Source organism: Fundulus heteroclitus, chromosome 21 (genome assembly GCF_011125445.2).
Source record: "Fundulus heteroclitus isolate FHET01 chromosome 21, MU-UCD_Fhet_4.1, whole genome shotgun sequence".
In the NCBI taxonomy this organism is placed as follows: Eukaryota; Metazoa; Chordata; class Actinopteri; order Cyprinodontiformes; family Fundulidae; genus Fundulus; species Fundulus heteroclitus.
The window spans coordinates 5,846,240-5,869,123 of NC_046381.1; the positions used below are offsets into that span (position 1 = coordinate 5,846,240).

At 39.6% G+C, this 22,884-nt stretch overlaps 2 protein-coding genes across 3 annotated transcripts; one reads left to right on the plus strand and one right to left on the minus strand.

Annotated features, from left to right (window-relative positions):
* Window positions 1-10,932: 10,932 nt before the first annotated feature.
* On the minus strand, window positions 10,933-16,661 carry LOC105935756 (carbonic anhydrase 1). The gene is given in 8 exon segments (XM_012876314.3): window positions 10,933-11,061; window positions 11,063-11,137; window positions 12,874-13,029; window positions 13,114-13,176; window positions 13,270-13,362; window positions 13,909-14,027; window positions 15,926-16,123; window positions 16,415-16,661. Coding segments are annotated over 8 exon segments (783 nt in total). The 5' UTR covers window positions 16,449-16,661; the 3' UTR covers window positions 10,933-11,016.
* Window positions 16,662-18,466: 1,805 nt separating this feature from the next.
* Window positions 18,467-21,714, plus strand: rbis (ribosomal biogenesis factor). 2 transcript variants are annotated; one of them, XM_021323451.2, is made up of 4 exons: window positions 18,467-18,561; window positions 21,012-21,127; window positions 21,232-21,348; window positions 21,429-21,714. In XM_021323451.2, the coding sequence occupies exons 2-4, from the start codon at window positions 21,017-21,019 to the stop codon at window positions 21,495-21,497; spliced, it is 297 nt and encodes a 98-aa protein (XP_021179126.2). In that variant the 5' UTR covers window positions 18,467-18,561; window positions 21,012-21,016; the 3' UTR covers window positions 21,498-21,714. The 2 variants fall into 2 exon arrangements, with proteins under 2 accessions (XP_021179126.2, XP_035980977.1); XM_036125084.1 differs by having other exon boundaries at window positions 18,473-18,567; window positions 21,010-21,127.
* The last annotated feature ends 1,170 nt before the right edge of the window (window positions 21,715-22,884 follow it).

A 22,884-nucleotide genomic window follows, 5' to 3' on the forward strand; every position in this document is an offset into this window, starting at 1 on the left:
ACATTGTAGTTTGGAATGAATACCAATCTTTCCTACTCTCCCATTTCTGCTTCTTATTCCCTTTGGTTTTTCTGATTGAGCATTTCTTTCTGATTTTAATAAAGATAATGAATAAACAATGTCTTTAATTATTAATAAGCAACCTTGTCCACTGGCTGAAGAACTTTCAGTGCGATAGAAGAAGAGGAATATTCCTGTCAAGGTGTTGCAATCATGAAGGTGTGTCTAGGAAACCAATACATGCTTTGGGTTATTTTTCCCATCATACATAGCTACCATACACTTTTAAAATCATGATATAGTCTAAACTGCATCGTCACCTTCTTGGCTTTGAGCGATTGGACGAATCAGAGGTTTCCTTCAAGCGTGTAACATGCCTGCAGTGATTCAAAACGCAACAAGCTGAGCTGCTGGTCAGAAGCCTGTGGAGAAATGTGTGACATAGTGACCATGGCGTGTGTCAAATCTGAGGAATGCTTGATCCAGACAGACCTAACCCTTCTTTCCTTGTCCCTACCGTAACAGTTCAAATAAATGTATGTAAAAACCGACATGCAGCCGCCTTCTCGTGTGTTTTCACGTGTTTGCTGAAGACGCTGGAGTTTCTCTAACCGTGGCTTGTAGACAAAACAATCAGACTGGCTGTTGTCTCACTTGTACATTAAGGCATAGGCCAAAAGAGGTAAAACATGCACATCTGTGCAACATGATGGCATCCGGCAGGACCTTTTTCCTCTCACCCAGCTGTCACAACAGTAAAGGAGATGACTAGAGGCAGCACAAGTGAACCAACAAAGAGGTAGGAAACGGCACTGAAACAGCAACATGGGTTAAAGGTGAGCAACTACAGTTGTTTCAATAAACCAAACACTTGCATGACTTAAAGAAAATATTCTTTTGTTGCTGTTTTCAATAAATCTGCCAGAAACAAACAGCAAAAACAAATATCTGGTGTTAAAATTTCCTCTTTTTTAAGCGCCTTCTACATTTGTTAGGCAAGGCAAGGCAAGGCAAATTTATTTATATAGCACAATTCAGTACAAGACAATACAAAGTGCTTTACATGATTAAGATATACCAAAATAATAAAATGTAGATAGAAAATTAAATAAAAGCAAGTAGGGATAGAATATAGTAACAAAAAAGAACATTAAAAACAGTAAAACTGTTTAACTAGAACAGTCAAAGGCAATTTTAAACAGATGTGTTTTTAATCTTGATTTAAAAGAACTCAGGCTTTCCGCACTTTTACAGTTTTCTGGAAGTTTGTTCCAGATAAGCGGAGCATAGGAACTAAATGCTGCTTCTCCTTGTTTAGTTCTGGTTCTAGGTATGCAGAGTAGGCTGGAGCCAGAAGACCTTAGTGGTCTGGAGGGTTGATACACTGATAACAAGTCTGTGATGTATTTAGGTGCTAAGCCATTTAAGGATTTATAGACTAACAGAAGTATTTTAAAGTCTATTTTTTGAGATACAGGGAGCCAGTGTAAGGACTTTAGGACTGGGGTGATGTGCTCTACTTTCTTAGTCTTAGTGAGGACGCGGGCAGCAGCGTTCTGGATCAGCTGTTAGCGCCCCTTGTGTAAATTTTATTTCATTGTCAATCTTAAGCGCTCTTTTAAAGTGACAAACAACCACTCCAACGCATACCTTTCCATCTAAACTGACAGGTCGGACAAGGAGAGCAATCGATCAGAGGGGCATGGTAACTCTGGAGGAGCTGCACAGATCTATGGCTCAGGTGGGAATCTGATGAGAGGACAGCCACAAGTCACAACCTACGCACATCTGGCTTTTATCGAAAATTGAAAAGAAGAAAGCCATGGTAGAAAGAAAAAAAAAACTTTGTATCTTGCATAACCCACATAGGGGGTACAGCAAACGTATGGAAGGAGGTGTTCTGGTCAGATGAGACCAAAATCGAACGTTTTAGCAAAATACTTTGAAAGAATACAAACAGTGTTCGGTACCTTTAACACAAGGTTCTCACAGTGAAACACGGCAATGGCAGCATCATGCTGTGGGTTGGCTTTTCTTCAGAAGGAACAAGATGAGAGTTGATGGGAAGATGAATAGAGCTAAGCACCTAGCAGTCCTGGAAGGGAACCCAGTTAGAGGCTGCAAAAGAGTTGAGACTGAGATGGATGGTCACCTTCCATCTGGAAAATGACCTTGAACTTACAGCCAGAGCTGCAATGAATGCTTACGATCCAAACATGTCCATGTGTTAGAAAGTCCCAGTCAATGTGTAGATCTAAGTTTGACTGGGAATCTAAGCCAATACATTAAAATTGATGTACAAAGACGCTATATGTCCAATGTGAAAAACCTCAATCACTGGAGGTGCAAAGCTGAACATTGCCCCAAAGTGTTAGGATTCACTTTTAGTATGGTTTCTCCTTAGATACTTGTTTCTGTCATTAGTTTAGTTTTCTGTTCAGTGCTTGTGGTTATGGTGCATTCTTGTTTCTTTTGGATTTGGTTCCTGTTCCAGTCAGCTTCTATTCTTTAGAATTTCAGCAGTTCTGTCAGAACTTTATTTTCTGTCTGCTCTTTGTCAGTTTAGTTAGTTTTTTCCCCCCATGTCTGGCCATTCTCATGTTTCCTGTTAGATTCTGTCATGCACCTGTCCCTGCCAGTTTATTGTCCTCCCTCTCCTGTTCATTTGCTCTACCTGCTCTTCCTTCCGTCTCCCCCAACTATAAGTTTAGCCAGTTCTGTCACAATTGAACTGAATTGATTGTTCCACATCATTGTATCAGTTCTGGTCTTATTCGCTGTATTCCTGTTTCCTGTATTTCGGTTATTCCTGTGAGCCTTGCGCACCAACTACTTGCAGCTGTAATTGAAAAAAAACTAAACAAAAACACGTTTCTACAATGTATTGACCAAGGGGGGCTGAGTGGATATACATGCCACACTTTTCAGATTTTCAATTGTACAGTGTGTTAAAAAAAACATGTAACTTTCCACTTCAAAATCATGGACTAGTTTATGTCGCTCCATTGTGGAAAAATCCCTGTAAAACACATGAAGTTGCGGCCGTTCTTAACGTTACCTTTGCCCTATTGCTGAAAAGTGCTGGACAGGTGTAGCATTAGAATGACAAAAACAGAGCGGGGCCGACGTGGTTGGTTCCTGGAATTAAACCGCAAGCAAGTTTCTTAAAGGGTGACTGACTGTGCATCAGATTTTCCTCATACCGAGGACGCCGTTGTCTCTGGTTGAATTGATTTTCCTCCAAGTCAATGAATAAATCCTCACCGGTTTGGGTCACTGCATGTCTGATCTCATTGTTAACATTTATCGAGCTTTGTGCGTTGCACCACCACTAATGACATGTGGCCCTGAGCAAACTTCCCTCTCTGTTAGGTTTTTGTGTGGGAGCTCTGTATCGACTGGACTGTGTTAATGAGACCGAGGGTTCACCACCCGATGGTAGTTATTCATATTGATCTTCCTGGAGGATGCATGTTTTATTTGTGTCACGCCGAAGTTCAAAGTCCGGCTCTATTTTGAGCTTGGTGCAGCAAGGGCAGCTTTTCCTGTAAACACACACATGAGGTTCAAGCTGAAAATGAAATCCTGTCAAAAAAAGCTCTTCTGAACTCATTCCTGCAGACGGTTGGCGAGAAAAAGGTGACAAGTCGTCTGCTCACATTCCCACAGAATGTGAAGCGCAGTCGCTGATTAAAGTCTTCAATGAACTGACACAGAGGCGCTGCCAAATACCAGCAGCCCACATATACGTGGCAATTATCGCAGAGACAATCTCTGATCAGGGCTAAAGCCACTCGGCCACTTCAACGGACAAGATTTTTTTTCTTGAGGGATTTTTGTCATTTTCAAAATGTCTAAATTTTAACTTTTTAAAGTTTATATTACGAGATATTCTAAACATTCAAAGCCTAAAAAAATTAAGAAAATACATTTTCCATTCTGTTAAATATTAAGTATTAACATATATGTTGACCGGTTATTTAGAAGCACTTGTTAAACCCACAGACATTGACTTCTGTTAGTGAATATAGCATGGCACATTGTTTATAATATGATGTAATACAATCTATCAGAATTCAATTAGTCTCACAACCTTAAAATCAAACTTAAGGAAGAATGCTTGACTTTTTCACTTCGCCATCTCTAACACATAAAAAGACGTTTCTGTGCTGTCTAGCTTTATGGATTTACGAGTTCACCCTAACATTAATCAATTATAAGTAGAATCAGCAAGAACTGGTAACCAATACAATCCAGAATTAGACAAATGTTTGTTTAAACTCATAATTAATTAAAAAAAAGACCAAAAAAATTAAGTTATCATTTAAAACAGGGATGGGCAACTTCCATGATAAAGAGGGCCACATTTTTTTCAGCACGACCATTGGAGGGCCACATGACCACTAACTTCAAATAATTGGATATGAAAGATGCTACAAATTATTCTCAATAAGAACAAATTTTAGATGAATTTATATCTGTATGTTTACTGCACCAACATATAACTATTTTCTGCATATAAATGCATTTTAATATGTCCTTAAGCAAAAGACAAACCGTTTGCTTTAAAAAAAAATGCAAAAAAGGAATTTAAACTCCATATCAATGCATTCAGGAGCATGGTCATTTCAAATTTACAAGGAAAGAAGCATAAAACGGCACAGAACTTAACTCAAACAATAATGTGTCTATCCAGAAACTGTGTGGGCTTTCTTACAATACTGAATGCTCTATAATTGTATTTCTGTTACTTTTTGATTATGCACATCTGTTTTTATTCTGAAAAATCTAATGTCCCATGCTCCTGAATGCACCATAGCTTTCTGACGCTCACGAATGCATCACACTGGTCTGTGAACGTGGTGCTGCACGTTTGATCTTCTGCTTAAGACAAAGCTTTGCAGTTTCAAAACTCACGTCGGCTCTCACGGTTTATGTTGTGTGTGAATGACAAGAGACCAAAAACAAATTCCCCATGTCCATACTTCTTCCCATTTTGTCTGAAAAATGTGACTTTCTCGTCAAGTTTTCCCTTTATTCCACTGCTAGTGGCCAGGGCTCTTGACCTTCTTCCTCGCTGTTGCAAAGCGGCCCATGCCCGCTATTGTTTGGGTACGGCCCCCTATCGGTCAAAAGTATAATTACATTTTTTTTTTTACTTTTATTTATTTTTTTATTATTAAATTATTATTGATCTATTCGCGGGCCGCACTGAGTGATGACGAGGGCCGTGTGCGGCCCCCGGGCCGCCAGTTGCCCATCCCTGATTTAAAAGTAAAGTAGTAAAGGGGGTTCTATGACGAGGGAGAGAACGTTCAAAACACTCGTTACAACTTTTTAGATTTATCTTGAGTTAATGAGTGTCTCAGATGTTTAAAAGCACAGTTAAGTTAAAGATTTGCAGGTTTGCAAATGTTAAATCAAGTCTGAGCTTCTTTAGTCATTTTCTGTTCTTGTTAAACTTATCACGGTGTTTCCTTTTGTATTATTTTAAACGGTTCCCCTCAGTTTTCTACCTTCCTGCTTTCGAGAATTCGGCCTTTTAATCAGACTCACCAGTTTTGGTTCCAGTCTACAACCCTACTAGCATGTGGCTCCCTCTCTTCATTCTCTGTTTTCCCATCAAGCCCCTATTCTTCTCCTGCAGTTTTAGACATAATTTCCATTTTCTGGATTTTGTTTTTGGTTTTGTGCTCTGGACTCATATTTTTTTTGTCTTTTTTATACTTATTAGTAGGGCTTATTTTATTATGTCACATTCATTAGGTGTTTGAGTTCCTCTTTGTCTCTGTTTTTTATGTCATCTAGTTGCTGGCATTTCAGTTTCATCTATGGATTAGGTTCTTAGTTCATTTTTTGCACATCTTGTACTATTTCTGTCAGATTTCTTCCATGTGTTTCTACCTTCAGTCCCTGTTCATTACACTTTTCTCTTCTCTTAGTCTCAGCTGTCTCTTAGCCTCATCTCCACCCGATTGCTCTCACGTGTTTCTGCCTTTCCTTTCTCCACACATCTCTCTGTATTTAAGCTCCCTGGTTTTCACTACTCATCTGCGGTTTCTTCCATTGATTGCATGATCCCTCTTGCTCTTATTTTCTGTTGCTCTGTTGTTCTGCCCTGGATTCTGTTCACCTGTTCCCTTATAGTTTGACCGCCTGCTTATTCTAACAGTTGTTCCACCCATGACTACTATTTGTGAGTTTTTTTCCCATTAATATTATGCGTTGCTTTGCCACTACCATGCTTTGTGCTTGGGCTTCCTTAAGCTGTCACATGACACTATATTGAATTTACCATTTTTAAGGATTCTGGCCACATCATGCATGTGTTTTAGCCCAGCAATGCTTGGAGGTTTCAATATAAAATTTAATTGGGTGTGATTGCTTTTTTCATTTCAATCTGATCGTTTTAATTGATAGTTGAGTAGGTATTTCCCCTTGATTGTTTTGATTATTGTTTTGGCTAGTGTCACAATGGAGTGATTGTGTCTGTGTTTTTAGGGTTTTCACCTGGCTGCAAGACAACTTTCCCCTACGGCGTCAATAATAAAGTCATATAGGTGTCCATAAGTCAGAATATTTTATTAAAACACTGCAGTAAATGAAATGGTTCCTTGCAACACCTTTGACACATCGTCAATGATGAAGCCAGAGTCATCGGGTGCTTCGGGTCTTAAATCATCAGACACTCTTACTTGGTCGACCCAACCTAGGCTGAATAGTTACCCGGCTTGTGTCTAAGCAGCGTACTACTCCATATATCTCCCCTCTTGATCCATAGCCAACTCGGGGCTTTTTCAGCAGCCTAACTAATGTTTCTGGTGGCTCTTCGTTCTAGTAGCCCTCTTACACCAAGGAGCCTACATGCACAGTGTAGAGATTGCCCTAAAAAAAGCCTGCAGCCAACCTCATTTGGATCACAAACATCACATGTTGTCACTCTAAAGCTCATCAAAAATAAGCTTTCTTTGTCCATAAAAAAGGAACATAATTGAAACAAAATTGTCCACCAAATTTACATTTCTCTACTGTATTATGAACATCAAAAGTGAGGTTTATTTTTTTTCCAAGACAGCCTTATACCTTTTTAGGTCATTGAACTGCAGCTCCCCCCCCCCCCATCTGTGTTTTAAGTTACTCAATGCTTGATTGAATTTAACTTTGTGAAGTGCCTTGAGATGAATTGGTGCTATAGAAATAAAATAAAATTGAATTGAATTGAATGCAATCTGCATTCATGATCTTGGGGGTTTCTTCTTCTACTCTGTGGCCATAACGTCATTGGGAGATCTTTGTGATGACATCTATATACATTTACTTTCATTTTAACCTCACACAGGTCTAAAGTATGGCTGATCAACAATGCATTCTTCCTTTCTATTTAAATTAGAAGATTACAAACAATAGTTGCCAAATTTCATGAAATGGAAAGTGCTTCAAATATACCACTAAAAATGCTCACCAGCTATGTACAGTTCGTACAGTTCTTGGCTCCACATGATGTAAATGCCTCATTCTGCCACATACAGAAAGGTGGTCTTTTGGATTGAGGTCTGTGGAGACCACTGGATGTTAAAAAAAAACATCAGTTTGAGATTTGTGATGTGTCCTACTGGAGGTAGCCATCATGAGATGACTACACTGTGGTCATGAAGGTAAGGACATAATCAAAACCCAGGAAGGTTCTGGCACGTAAGAAATGCTCAGTTGGCACTAAGAGGTTCAAAAACATTTCATCCCCCCTAAAATCACACCACCACCCTCTGCCTGAAACGTTGCTACAAGCCTAGATGGATCCATGATTTATGTTATTTACACCAAATTCTGTCCGTACCATCTAAATGCAGAACCATCGTACCAGGCGATGTTTTTACATCTATTATCTATTATTATCCAGCTATGGTTGAGCTTGTTTGAACTGTTGCCACCGTCTCCTGTTGGTGACAGTAGTAGTACTTGGTGTGGTCTTCTGGTGCTGTAGCCAATCTGCCTCAAGATTTTTTCATGCTGTACGTTCACAGAAATGGTATTCCATATACGTTGGTCATAATGCGTGTCTATTCCCTTTACATCAACCCAAACCAGTGTGCTCCTTCACCTCTGAGCTCTGGAATCAATAAGACTTTTTGGTCCACAAAACTTCTCCCAACTTAGTATTTTCCTTTTTTTTTGGGGCCACTTTATATAAAGTCAATCAGACCAGCCCACCTGGCACCATTGAACATTCAAAGTCATTTTTTGATGCCTAAATGGATGAAATTGCTGCCAAAAGCTTGCCTGATTTTACAGTAATGCGACAAAGTGAGTGAGTGGATTTCTAGCAAGAAAATAAGTAATTTAGAGGATTTTAAAATAACATCTAATTGTCTGCATCCTCATACATCACAAGTAGTTTAGTATTACATTGTACAAACATTAGTAATAATGAATAAAACGATTGAATTTCCCCAATTTTAGCTTGCCTTCATTGGTCTCCAATTTAAAATTCTTCCTCTATAAAGCCCTTAATAATCAAGCTCCATCATATATCAGAGCTCTGATTACCCCGTATGTTCCTAACAGAGCACTTCGCTCTCAGACTGCAGGTCTGCTGGTGGTTCCTAGAGTCTCTAAAAGTAGAATGGGAGGCAGATCCTTTAGCTATCAGGCTCCTTTCCTGTGGAACCAACTCCCAGTTTTGGTCCGTGAGGGAGACACCCTGTCTACTTTAAGACTAGGTTTAAAACTTTCCTTTTTGACAAAGCCTAAGTGGCTCATGTTACTCTGAGCTATCTCTGTACTTATGCTGCTATAGGCTTAGGCTGCTGGAGGACACCAGGGTCTATTTTTCTCACCCTGCTGAGTTCTCCTACTGTTCTCCAATTTGCATTGTTTGTTGTTATTTCATCTTTTAACTTTTAGTTCTCTCTGTCATTTTCTCTTCATAGTAGGTACACCTGGTCTGCTGTTCTGTTAGCTGTGACATCATCCAGGGAAGACAGATCACCCGCTATTACAATACAACGTAGAAAAGATTCCTGGATCATTGTGTGCTTCTGTGCTTTTTTGTTTCTCTTATTGTGTCTCTGCTCTGTCTTCTCTAACCCCCAGTTAGTCGAGGAAGATGACCGTTCACACTGAGCCTGGTTCTGGTTCTGCTGCAGGTTTTTCCTTCCAGTTAGTTTTCCTCTCCACTGTCGCCTCATGCTAGCTCAGTATGATTGATTGCTGCAAAGCCATCAACAATGCAGATGACTCTCCCTGTGGCTCTACGCTTCTTCAGGAGGAGTGAATGATGCTTGTCAATCTATTGGGTTTCCTATAGGAAAATGTTTGACCAATCTATATAATCTGATCCAATCTGTATAATCTGATTGAATTTAACTTGTAAAGTGCCTTGAGATGACATGTTTCATGAATTGGCGTTATATAAATAAAATTGAATTGAATCGAATTAAACAAACACCAAAACAAGCACATACACAATGTAATCATAAAATATATTTATTCAACTAGTAAATGTCCATACCCAAAAAACAACATTACACACCTGGAACAGCCCTATCATTGATTTACATTTAGGTGTTTCAATATTTCTATTGTATATTTTATTCTAAGCTTTCTGGTGAAACTTTTGTGTTTCATAACGTACTTAATTATTCTCCTGCAGAGGCCACCAGGCAGACGGTTTTGGCAGGTTCCTCTTCTTGGCCTCTTAGGAAGGTTTCTTCATTGGCATCGTGTGTTAGCTGCTATGGTGCATGTACCACAGGGCTACTGTGCGTTTATACCACTTTACTGCTCAACAATTTAGCTAATTTGTCTTCACTGCTACACTTGTCAGGATATAGGGAAAAAGAGGGCATTTTTGTCACAATGCATCATATAGGAATCACTTAAGGCTTACTTTGTGAGCTGTTAGGATTTAAGAGACAATGCATCATAAAAATAAAGGAGACAGACTACAAAAACAACATTTGCAAGCTATTGTCATGGAGCTGTCAGCCCTTACGCCGCTGCTGCTCGATTTATATATCAATAAGGAGGTCAATGCCTTCGGGCAGCATGTCTGTGTGGGACTGCACGTGCGATGGTGCGCCTGTGTTTGTGTGTGAGCCAGAGGGGGATTTTCGAAGTCAATCACTTGCGATGGAGGCGGCCGTAGCCTTTCTGTAAGCTGCACAGGCGGGCAGTCAGAGATTACAGCTAGATTGGCAGCGGGAGAGCCCTGCATGTCCGTGCGTCCACTTTTGGCACCTTACCTCCCCCCTGCTCACAGATGGTGATATGGTGTTATCCTCCCCACCCCCCCATAAACTGGACCTATACAGTTTGTTCTTCCTGCTAGCTCTAGAGCACCATTCTGGTCAAAATATTTCAGCCACCGCGAAGTAATTGTCTTTAAAAATGAATTATAACAGCCCATACTTGCTGGTATCTTACACACAATGTCATTCCAAAAAAAGTAAAAAACAAGGCAACTGGACTTGTTTTCCGTAGTTGAAGACGTTTCGCTTCCTCTCCAGGAAGCTTTCTCAATTCAAAAAGTCTGGAGTAATGATGAGTAACAAGCTTTATACTACTGCCAAACAAAGGCCTTGTAATGGCTAAGATAACATGCAAATACAACAGAAACAGGTCCACCCCTTAGTAATGGGTGGTCGTTAAAGCCGTTAAGCCAGCAGATTGAACCGAAACTGGTCCGCTCCTCTGTAACGAGGAAGTCGTTAGGGTTGTTGTCCAAGTCCAGTTGCTTTGTTGCTTTGTTTTTTTTACTTTTTTTTGGAATGACCATGACCTGGATGACTGAGAATCTTCACCAGCATCTTACACACAATGGATGCAAATCCCATTTCATTAGATTATCCAAAACTGACCGCAGCAGCTTTACTGGAATTTAGGTTTTAAAACCGGACGGAAAGAGATATGTGTTCTTTCTATAGTTTTGCTGCAAAAAACAACAATGTACTTCTGAAAGCGGGGAAGGAAGGGAAAGGGGCAACTGGGGATAAAGGGCAAAAGGGGGGGGGGTAGGATCTACTTGAAGGAAGCACGGACAGGGCGACCCTTTAGAGGCTGAGGGAGGGCGGTAGTTGTCCACCATGCAGCATTCGGCCTCGCCCTCAGCGGTGAAGAGGAGGCTGCGGAAGCTGGCCATCTGTCAAAAGAACAGAAGAGGAAAGTAGTCAATGCAGCCCTCCTGTGATTTTATTATAACACAAACAAACCACCACTGATTTTAATCCAGAGGCACTGTACGCTGTTGACTGGAGCGGTTTACTGTTGTTTGAATCCACAACGGATCCACACCTGTTCTGTGGCCAATAGGCAGAGCTTAAAACAATTAAGTTACAGAAATTGTCTGCATGCTACGTTCAATTTAGCCTTTAGCCTCCGGGCTTATCTTAAAATTTAAGCACACGAATGCCGAACCTTAATTCCTCTCTACACAAAATAAAAAAACTAAATTAACTAAAATACGTAACTGTGGTAAAAACTTATTTAAAAAGTTAATGGATGAGAGGTTTGGTTAGGATGTTCATGCTAACCTAATCTGAAATTGGTGTGAAACATTGATTGTTTCATTGGTTGGAGACAGATTTCTTTCTGGTGCCAATTCACCAAGCAGTCTCCATTTTAGGCTTGGTTTAGGTTAGCTGTTAGCTCCCTCGCTTTCTTTGCCCCTCATTAGCATATCAATTTTTAAATTTTGTATTTGCCAACTTATTATCTTAACCAACCAAATCAGAGAAACAAAGAGATTTTGAGATGGCGTGTTAACTTTCTAACATCACCAAAAAAGATTGGTGATGTTCACCAAAAAAATCATTGCTAAAAATGTCTTAAGTTACTTAAGTTTCACGGTAACCTAAGCTAGCATGCTAATTGCATAATCTTTATTATTACCTTTAAGAAAGGGAAGAATTCTGTCCTCATTTTTTCAATTAATCTCACCCAACACGATTATTTCCTAAAATATTGCAGGATTTTTGTAGCAAAGCAGCTATAATCTAGCAAATCAGTACCACATGGTTGTGTCAGATGACCTATTTAAAGGATTTTCCATTAACGCTGACTAACGAGTTATTAATTTACACGCTCCTTGGCAAACCTTTCGCTACAGGAAGAGAGAGTACATCACGAGTTTATTGTTGTTTTTACAGCTTTGACCAAGTCATTTAGGTGATGGTTTCAATCCCCTGTAATCAGCGGACAGATAATTGATAGATAATCACTTATTTGCCTGTGACTGTTCGACCATGCCTGAGAAGGCACCAAGTCTAAAGGTTATGCCTGCACCTTTAACGTGTTGATTCCTCAGAGACCTACTCACAACCAGGAAAAACAAAATGTGCACGCGGCGTGATTTTTCACATGGCCAAGAGAATTTAGCTGCAAGGACAAACGACAAATCTGACCGAGTCAAAAGTGTGTTTGGGGTTTTAATGGGTAGACACTAAAAATGTTTACTTTAAAAACTGCAGAATCACACGCTGACGGCATCTAAGTCACTTCAGCTTCAGACTTTGATGTACTGTGTGGGTTGACTATTTCCTGCTGACTCCTACATACTCACTGACACGTTGCGGTAAACCAAAAGCGCCTGTATGAACTCTCATTTGCCCTCTTTCTCTAGGCAGTTTCATTTTTTTCCCCATATTTGAAAATAAAAGAGGGTGGTAGGGGTGCAGGGGGGGGGGGCTGTATTGCATTTCCTCCTCCTACAAAAGGTTTCTTCTTCTATTTTCCAGGCATGCCAATACCTCCAAACAATTAGGTCCTTGATTCAGATCCTAGCAAAGAGGAGCGGATTTGCACACAGGGCCGCTGTAGTGTGTGGGAACACAGCCAGTCTCTCTGCCGTGAAATAATGGGCTCTCTTAGCAGAATTACCTGCCCAGGGCTGACGCTGATTGGCTCCTTGCAGACTATCCAGGTGACGCTTTCCAGCAGAGGGGGCGTGGTTAGAGAGCCATCGTATGTCCAGTAGTCTAGGCAACCAGGTAGCAATGTTGCAGGGTCGAAGTTAGCAAAGGAACTTTGCATGCCCTAAAAGTGCATGAAAAAAGGGTCATAATAGCCATATTCCGTAAAAACAGAACATGTACTAGAATAATGGTTTGGGGAGCACACCTTGGTCTTGATTGAGCCAAATGCGTCAATTAGTTTCTGGAGATTAGCGTTTTCCGCACCAATCTGAAAGAGAAAAAGAAGTCCGTAGCATTTTCTGTGAGAGTGTTTGCGAAGCGTTGAGGTTATATTTAATGACTTGGACCAGAAATGACTCACCTTTAGGAAGACTCCAACAACAGCAAGACCATCAGGCTTACTCGCAGCTTCCCCAAAGCTTGCATATTTGGTGTTCCAGTGCACCAGATGGAGCTGGAAAAAAAAAAGATTCAAGAGACATGACCTTAATGTTTTAGTGTAAGAATATTAAATAATGACTTTTAAACTGTTTCTGTACACCAGGTTTAAAGATGACATGGAAATGACAATTAATCTTATCCGTTTTCTTTAAAAAAGAGACAAATTATAGTAACATTTCTGCCAAATAACAGCCAAGTTGCAAATACGGTGTTTTATAGCAGTATTATAGAATAAATGGACTGTATTAGGTGGCAATGAATTATAACCTGACCAAGATGGATTAATTTGTAACTGGATGGTTATTGGAATGAAATTGCATTTTGTATTTAAGAATTAATTAGGCCTGTTAGCTTTTTATAAATGTATGTTTCGGTCCTGGGACAAATAATCTGGATTTATACTAAAGATAAATATCTAAAGCAGGTATGAGATTAACTGCTGATAACCCTTTGTAAGAATCTCAATTCCTGAATCCTGAAAAACCATCTTCAGCTTTGCTTCTCTATTCCAGCGTCAATCTTTCATCGCAGCCATATCCTTAAAATAGAGCATCCTTACTTCAGCGGCGTATTTGGTCCCGGCCACGGTATGCTCAGACCCCTTGTCATCCGAAGCCCCCCAGTGAAAATGAAACTGCTTCAGCCTGTAGGTCCCTGAGATTGGTCCATCTTTCAGAGCTGTAGAAATGAGGGAAGAAAAAAGGGGGAAATACTCTTCAATCTGCCCAGCCTACACTCAGCATGAGTCAGCCACAGTGTAAGGGTTTGAATATTTCTCTGGAAATACATCTTTAAACAAAAAGTACAAAGAGTAACCTAACTAAGATAAGACGCACACTTCCTACTTGATGAAACAGACTCAGTTCCTGTTGTGTAAGAACTCAGCAAACCAGGCCCCAAAATAATGTCCAAGTGTTGCTACCTTCCTTCTAGTGTTGCACAATCTATATTTAGTCACACAATGCAACACGGTGGAAATAACCGAGACACCCACAACATTTAATATTAGTGACTACTTGTTATATGTATAAATAGAAAAAAAAAGGAGACACATTAACGTTTTCCACTGCATGCTCATGCCCTTATTTAAAAGAAGTAGGCATCCATATAAGAACCAGATAAATGGTTGGTTTTCATACCCAGAGATGAACCTTCCAGGCCAAACAACAACAGGAAGTGAATCTAAATTAAAATGCAAACATTTCATTTGGTCACATAATGAAAATAATGACTCTTGGGTCTTCTTAACACAAATTCAAGACAGAAAAAAAAGCCAAATGATGCAAAGCCCATTTATGTTTAGGAGAACAACCCTTGGATTGTTTTCTTCTTGCAAACGGCGCCCGCCCCATCCCCCACTTTCTTTTCTACTTTTGCGCGTTTGCCCTCGCTGCCACCATAGGAGTTGCTGTGGGAAACGGTTACCAGGGGCTGCATTTGCAATTCAGTGAGGGTCTGCATGCTCTTGTGCATTGCTTTTCAATTACATGTATAGAAAAAAAGAAAAAAAAGTGTAAAACATGGTTAAAAAACCTGACCTGGATACAATTCCATATGCTTTAGCAGCATAAACATTTAGCCTTAACCCTGTAACGCCAAACATGTCTCTTGTGATTGAAATATCTACGTTGTTAACAAAGTTGGTACTTTCCACAATAACCTGCTGTGTTAGATTTTACCTACTGTGGAACATCCAAGTCCAAGATGGCTACATCCACCTTCTCAGCTGCTACAAAGTTAACAAATAAAGGTAAATAATAATAATAATCTAAAATTTAAAAGTGAATTAAAAACACTCTTAAATAGAGCTACACAATATATACTAAAAAAATATTTAACTAATGTTTTATATATATAAAAAAGCTGTCGTTAAAATAGTGCATCCATTGTGCAACTTTAGATATTCATGCAGGCATGGGTGTCTCAGCTGTTTTTGCTTCATGTTGTATGATGGCCGTAAATGCATACTGTTTCATTTCTGATGCAAAAAAAATAAAAAAAAAAAAAAGCACGAATTCCAGGTGATATTATTATTTTGGATTAAAGATGGGGAGAAAGGTAAACTGAAAAAAATAGTTAACTTTTGGGACTGCTGCACTTGCAGAGGTCAAGTGCAGCAGAATAAGCATGCAAAATCGACGCACAAGCCTTCATAAATCTGTTTATCTGCATGAAAAGCATGCAAATAAATAAATAAATAAATAAAAACACGATCAGGACCTAAACAGAAAAATGAAGGAGCTGCGTCTAGCTTAACATCTATCCTATCTATATCTATTAATCTCAAGACAATTCAATCAAATCATCCAGACTGGTTAAAACTTTTCTGTCTGAGGATTCCCAGCAGGTTGCGTCAAATCATTGACGTGCAGCACTGCTCCTTTATGAAAGCTGTGTTATCTATAATATTGTTTAATATCGGATTGACATATTTATAAATAATCTGAGATGACCTTGTTGAGAACTGGTGCTGCATAAATCAACTGAATTGAACCGAAATCATTTCAATTAGGCTGGAACATGCTAATCTCGAGCTTAATTGGGCCTCGCATGTGTAAATGCCAACGGACACTAACTTGAGCTGTCGGTGTCGTCCAAGAAGGTCACTTGGAAGGAATGGCCGTTGTTGAGGATCTCCTGGCAGGTGGACGGGTCGTACTTCAGCGCGAGCGGCTTCAGCTTCGGATCGAAGGAGGCTTCTCCCGGCACGATGTCGATGGGAGACTGCCGGGGTCCGTTCGCGATTGGGAAGCTGTCAGCCCATTTGTCGGGTCCTGCGTTTCATGCGTGAGAAAATGTTTAATTAACAGATGCATTTTCAGAAAATAACAGGAGGCAATTATGCGCGTAAACTCGGCATTTTTTTTTTCTTTTTCTGGGGAGGGACTTGGAATTTGTGCGTAAAAATCTTCCAAACGCGCACAATAATTATATTCTGACAGGAGAGGAAAAAAAAATCTCTGCAGAGATGAGGGGATGCGCATTGTGCTTTAATTTATTCCGCACCCTGCCCGTTCCTATGGCTGGCTCTAATGATCAGTTTTTACCAATGCGCCATGCCTCACCGTTATTCGCCGCGTATCCCCAAGCGTGAGACATTGTTAAAGTGTTTTCTGCAGAGCTGTAATCTCCCAGCGCAGAGCAGAGCAGAGCAGTGAAGAGCTGCCAGTATCCTCCACCTGACAGCAGCCGGGTTTATATAGCCGGAGCGCAGCGCGGCGCGGCGCAACGCGGCGCCTCTGTCAAGGCTGGTGTTGGCCACATGATGTCCACGTATGGTGACCGCGGGAGGAGTTTAGTTTAGTAGTGGCGCTGATGCGATCGATGCAAGGCTCCCAATTCCTCATTCATGCCGAGGAAACATGCAGATTACTGCGCTTTCGCTTTTCATCTAACGGATTTGCAACGGCATTACGCAACAATGCGACGCTGCGTAAGGGTGTCCCTGCAAGGTGAATCCTTGGACTTCTATTAAAGCAGTAATGGTCAAATCCAAATGGTAGCAAACAGAACCCGATGGAGGCATGATATAATACGAGAGAAGAAGATGCTTCGTGCATTAATGCGTTATATTTGCGTATGTTTGGTTGTTAATGGCCTTCATAAATAGTAGTAATAATAATTATTATTACATATAACATATGAAATTCGAATTCGGATGGAAATATGTCTTATCTTTCCATATATTTATATTTCAGGCAAACTATGTATTCTCTGACAAATAATTATATTCAATATTCAGTCTCATTAAGGGATTTCACAGACCTTGTAGATTGTTATTTGTAACCCAGTGGTAACTACTGCTCAGTGCAGCGTGACATAATGAGGTCTGCGTCGCCTTGCTGCGTGACGATCGTTCAGGCTGCAGGGACGATGTCTGTTATAGAGTACTGGCACCACCTGCTGGTGCTACAGGAAACTCTAGTTTATTTAGTGAAGCACACCCTGAGAACCAGAAGCACAAAATTCAATTTACTTCATGGATATTTTACGTGATAGACCATCAAAAGGCACTGCTTCGTTGTAAAGTGGATGCAAATTAGTTGCTTTTACATGCAGAAATCTTAAATTGAATGAGCGCATCTCTAGTCTAAGTGCATACAGTGAAGTAAATCAGTTCGTTTCAATTCACAGGTGAAAGGAAACACAAAGTGGTTTGCAATAAGAAAAAAAAGCATGCCATACTTTGTGGAGCCCCCTATTTTCTGCAACTACAGCTGTAGGTGTTTTAGGATATGTCTCAACTAACTTTGTACATCCAGACACTGAATAATTGCCTAGATTTAGCATCTAGTGGGATTTGAAAGGGAACTTTGAAAGGATATTATATTATATTTAAACTACCATAAATAAACATTTGCATGCCAGTCATATGTTTTCACCTTAGTTAAGGTTTCGATTCAGTTCATTTATAAAGCGAAGATTTACAATAAAAACACTGAACAGACTTTTACTGCCTTTAAAACCAACACTTGATGTGTACTTTTAGCACCAATTTGCTACAGCTCACAGGACCATGTAATGAAGTAAAAAGAAGAAAAACAAAACAAATGAGAAAAATGTGGGGTTTTTATCATCAAGATTGCAATGGCAATATTCAGCAATATGGAAGTCCTGCAATAACAGTGTTAATGATACTGTACATCCTTTTTTTGCATTTTTCCCATAATCTTTCAATTTTTTAGATGATGGATTAAACAGAGCTCTGTGAAATGTTAAAAAATAGGGTTATTGCTTTATAACTGAATCTGTCTTTGAACTTCTCCCAAACTTTCTTTGTGTCTATCTGGTGTGTTCCTTGGTCTTCATGGGGCTAATGCTGTCTGACAAACCTCAGAGGCCTTCACAGAACATCTGCTATTAAATAATTTTTACTGGGATTAAATTACACACTGGTAGACCCTATTTACAGATTATTAATATAATATAATATAATATAATATAATATAATATAATATAATATAATATAATATAATATAATATAATATAATATAATATAATATAATACAATACTTAAAAATGGTATAAATAGATTTGATTTTGGGTAATATCTAAAAGTCGCACAAATAAGACCTGACCAAGATGGCGGCCGCAGTGACGGCTTTAACAATACCGGAAGTGGTGTTTTGACGTCGTCGCACACAGGTGACGTAAAAATTAGGACACGTTCCGCAGCACATGAATTCACAAACATTGTTTCTCCTGTAAAAAGGTAAGAATACTTTCGTTTTTCGCGTGTTTTTTGTTGTTTTTCAGTGTTACCTGAAGCCTAGCTTCACTACAACCCGCCTGTTAGCCTCCATGACTGGACCATGTTCGGAGTACACGTTTGTTTACAACGTGGAAAGCGACAATAACGAGCCTAAATGACACATGTATGAAGAGTAAAAGCTGTGATTGTTTAAGAAGAGCATATTAGCATCTGATAAAGGAGTGTAACCCATTGAAACTGACTATTAAAAAAATGGAAAATGGATCATTTAAGAACTGTAACAGTATAAAATTAGACCTGTGCATCATGGTTGAAACTGGTGCGTATCAGTATAAAAGGTATTTCCCGTTTTGGCTCTTTATTTTAGTCATTTAGGCTCTCCTATGGATTTATTTCAGCTGATCACCTTTTTTATTTTGCACTCATATATGGAGTTCAATAATAAACAGAGACAGCACTGACTTGCTCTTTTGATTTGCTTTCTTTAGATTCAGAAGTTTACATACACTTCTGAAGCTACTGAGCTTTTCAACAGTTTGGAGAAGCTTTAGGTAATGATGTCCTGGCTTCAAAAGCTTCTGATAGGGTAAAACCTCTGGATGCTTAAGTCAGTCAGCTCCTCAAACACTTTGCTTACTGGTGTGACATCATGGGACAACCGCAAGAAATAATCTAATATACAATTCCCAGATGCTCGAATGTGCCATGTCAATCTCTTCAAAACTATTATATGCAAGTATAAAGAACACAGGACTGTCCAGACATTGTTCTCTACAGGCTGGAGACGGGTTATGAGTCCCAGAGAAGAACCTGCTGGGGAGAAGAACCACCCAGCACAAAAAACAAAGGACCTAATAAGTACGCTGGCTGGAGATGGTCAGAGATGGTCGCCCTCAATAAAACTAGGCTTTTTAATGAAGTTGGCTGAAAGGCCACTCGGGGAAGAGTCCAGTAGTCTGCTGAGGCTGAAATCACCCTGAGAATTGGTGCACTTTTTAAATAGACTCAATAACGAGGAAACACATGATGTGAAAATTATGGAAGCAAACTCTCGAAATATCAGCCAGGAAGTTAAAACTTGGGCAAAAAATGGGTCTTGCAGCTGAATAATGACCCTCAGCGTCAGGGCTGTGCGATTTTGCCAAAAGTCAAAATTGCGATTTAATTTAGACTTTTCTCCGCATTGACCACAGGCAACAAAAATGGCCTGTAGACAAAGATGTTTGTAAACGAGGACTATTTAAAACAAGAAATGTAACTGTTTTTATTAATCAAAATGTTCTTAATGAAGAGAAGGCTTGTTGAGTTGGACATCAATCCTTGTGGAACGTGAGGTGCAACCAACAAACAAGTCTATGTATTAAACAGTTTGACCAGCACTTAATGCTGTGGTGAGATTCTTGAACGTTTCTGTTAAAAATGTATGATGATATAAACTCTAAAACAATTAGATTACCTCACTGCTGCAACTGTCTTCCCTTCCATGTGGAGGCAAACCCACTTTAAACATATTACACCTAAGGGACGCGTCTTATCCTTTAATTATTACATAGAAAAAAAAAAGTAAGATTTCTGCGATTTGGAAATGGCGTTTTTTTTTTTTTTTAAATCGCGATTATATTGCAAATGCGATTAATTGTCCAGCCCTACTCAGCATGCAACCAAATTACAGTTACAGTGTTTTAAGGACAATGTAGGTTAATGTTACAGTCATTACATCCTCCCAACCAATCACAACACAGACCCAGGAAGCTCCGCCCCTTTAAAGAGTTCAGAGAGCACATGTTCAAAAACAAAAAAATTAAAAAGTTCAGTTCAGGGTTGAGTTTGAATTCAGTGTTTGTTTTCTGTATCTAAAAACAGGTCGCTAAGCAACAGCATAAAATGGTCAGGGCTGTACTTAAAATCTATCTTTTGAATTTGTTGATAATTATCGATACCGATCAATATGATTTCTATTTTATCAATATGCTTTTTTTTTTCTATATCGTCCAGCCCTGCTCAGTTACACCAGTTCTGTCAGGAGGAATGGGCCAAAAGTCCAGCAAACTATTGTGAGGAGCTAATAATTAAAAAAAAAAAACCATAATGGCTGCATAATAAATATGCATTAAATATATCTGAGGTGCTTTAGGTGTCCTGGGTTCTTCCTGGCTGAGTCGTTGACTTGCTAGAGCAATTTTGCTGGGCTGACCACTCCTAAAACATCCATCCAGTTTTCAGTCCCGCAGCTCAATCCAAGTATGAGCTGCTGGATTAGATACTACAGGGATGCAAGCATCAGGAGGGGTTTGGTGCTAACCACCTGAGCCAATCTGGAGCAGCATCTTTATATTTGTTAATCCGTAACAAACAACAACAACACAAAAAAAAATGGCCAGAGTGTTGGAAGGAAATGGTCTTTTTCTTACATCTATTTCTCCGCCGATGTTTTTCCCTTCTACCCTTAGGTAGCATGGCGAAGAACAAACAGAAAGGAAAAAAGCCGAAGAACATCTTTCAAGTGGCGAACAAGCATCTGAGGACGAAGAACAAACCGAAACCTGTCACAACGGCTCTCAAAAACGTGAGATCTTATTTCCTTTGACGCGTGTTAACCGCTGCCGTGCATCTCACGTCCAGCTCAGTGTGCAAACTGCAGCCGCTTTAGCGTATTTTCTGCTTCGATAGATCAATGCGGTGAAGAACGAGAAGGTGGAGAACCTGAACCAGATATTCACAGAGGTCCAGAGGGACGTGAAGAGCTTTTCCAAGCCTGTCGCTCCTCCGACAAAGAAACAAACACAGGTAGAGGAAGAAACTGTGGATGTTTGATGCTTTAAATACTTTATTATACAGCTATTCACACACATCTCTTGGCTTTTTAGGTTCCCAAAGAGCCACCTAAGGACCCGGTAAACGTTGACAATGCCACTGAGCTCTTCTCTCAGCTTTAATGGATCGATGCTGAGGACTGATTCCGTTTCCTTCATGTGGACCTCATCATTAAGTGCCAGAAATGAGAACTGGAGATGTTCCTTCAGCATCGAAATGCTGAGGAAACTCTGTATATTAGCAGTAAATAAGGAGATTGTTGACAATGAACATCTTCTTTGTTGTTCTTGATTCATTTTTCTATGTTTGCACAGATTAAAGAGTCTCTGTCCTTCTGAATCCGCAGTCAATGTTTTAGTTTTTCTATAACAAAGTGGGCCCACGGTCTCTGTCTGAAGTTTACATACACGCATCTGAGGCATGGATGTTTTGATTAAACGGAGCATTTGTGGACTAACTTGAATAATTAGTTTTCCTGCACAATAAAAAAAAAATACAATTAGGAGCACAAGTTTGAATTTATTTTGAATTGCTTCTAAGTCACACATGTCTTAGCAGCGGTAAACTTTTTCCAAGGACCCCTTTAGATTTGTCATGCTGATAGTATTTTAAACAGCCTTTTGTACTGTTAAATACATTAGGAATTATATGTTTTTAAAAATATATATAAATACACCTAATATTAGACATTTAGGGGAGATTAGATCCTCATTCTTAATAAAGCCAAACTTGATGTAACTGTTGTCATACTTCCTAATTTTAGATGATTTGGCTTTTACCTTATGTGATGCAGTGGGCGGACCCCCAACCCGTGGTTTGTGGACCCCCGGGGGTCCGGGGACCCCAGTTTGAAGGCCGCTGATATATACAACCTCCACACCCCACTAATATTTGTATGTAATGTATTTCAGAATCTCAAATTGTCTCAAATTTGATCCAAACGACTAAAACTGTCATTAGCTAGTATAGGAACCATGTAGGGTTATGCCTGCATTGAACTGGAAACTGCGACAAATCTGTTTTACGTCGTCATGAACTGAGACGGCAATAACCCAGAGAGAAGCCTCTGCTTTAATATTAAAGAAACTTTTAATATTAAAGCAGAGGCTGGTGAGAATCTTAAAAGGAGTCAGTGTGAAAGTTTCAAGCATTGTGGCAACTGTCAAGCATGACAGTGGCGGTATCATGCTGTGGATGAAAATGGACACAATTAGGTGTTCTGACAGGAAAACAGAGTTCAGAACAGACAGCAAATGTGTCTGATACAAATGTGCAGACCATGTTTAGAAGCCAGATCCATGCCAGGAAACTCACTAATTCAAATGAAAATTGCACTAAAAATATTAGTCCATTTTAGATGACCATTTTATTCTGGATTGTATATTTTTGACCCAGTGAGGATGACATTAAGGTCAAAAGCAACTACTTTTTTTTTCACCCGATTCTTTTGTGTTCACTGACATTTTTTTATTTCACCAATAAACCCTGGCTGCAAAATATATGTTTCGG

Coding starts and splice junctions, on each gene's coding strand:
- rbis (XM_021323451.2), top strand. CDS start 21,017: ATGGCGAAGAACAAACAGAAAGGAAAAAAGCCGAAGAACATCTTTCAA. Junction 21,128..21,231: donor TCACAACGGCTCTCAAAAAC/GTGAGATCTTAT, acceptor CTGCTTCGATAG/ATCAATGCGGTGAAGAACGA. Junction 21,349..21,428: donor CGACAAAGAAACAAACACAG/GTAGAGGAAGAA, acceptor TTGGCTTTTTAG/GTTCCCAAAGAGCCACCTAA.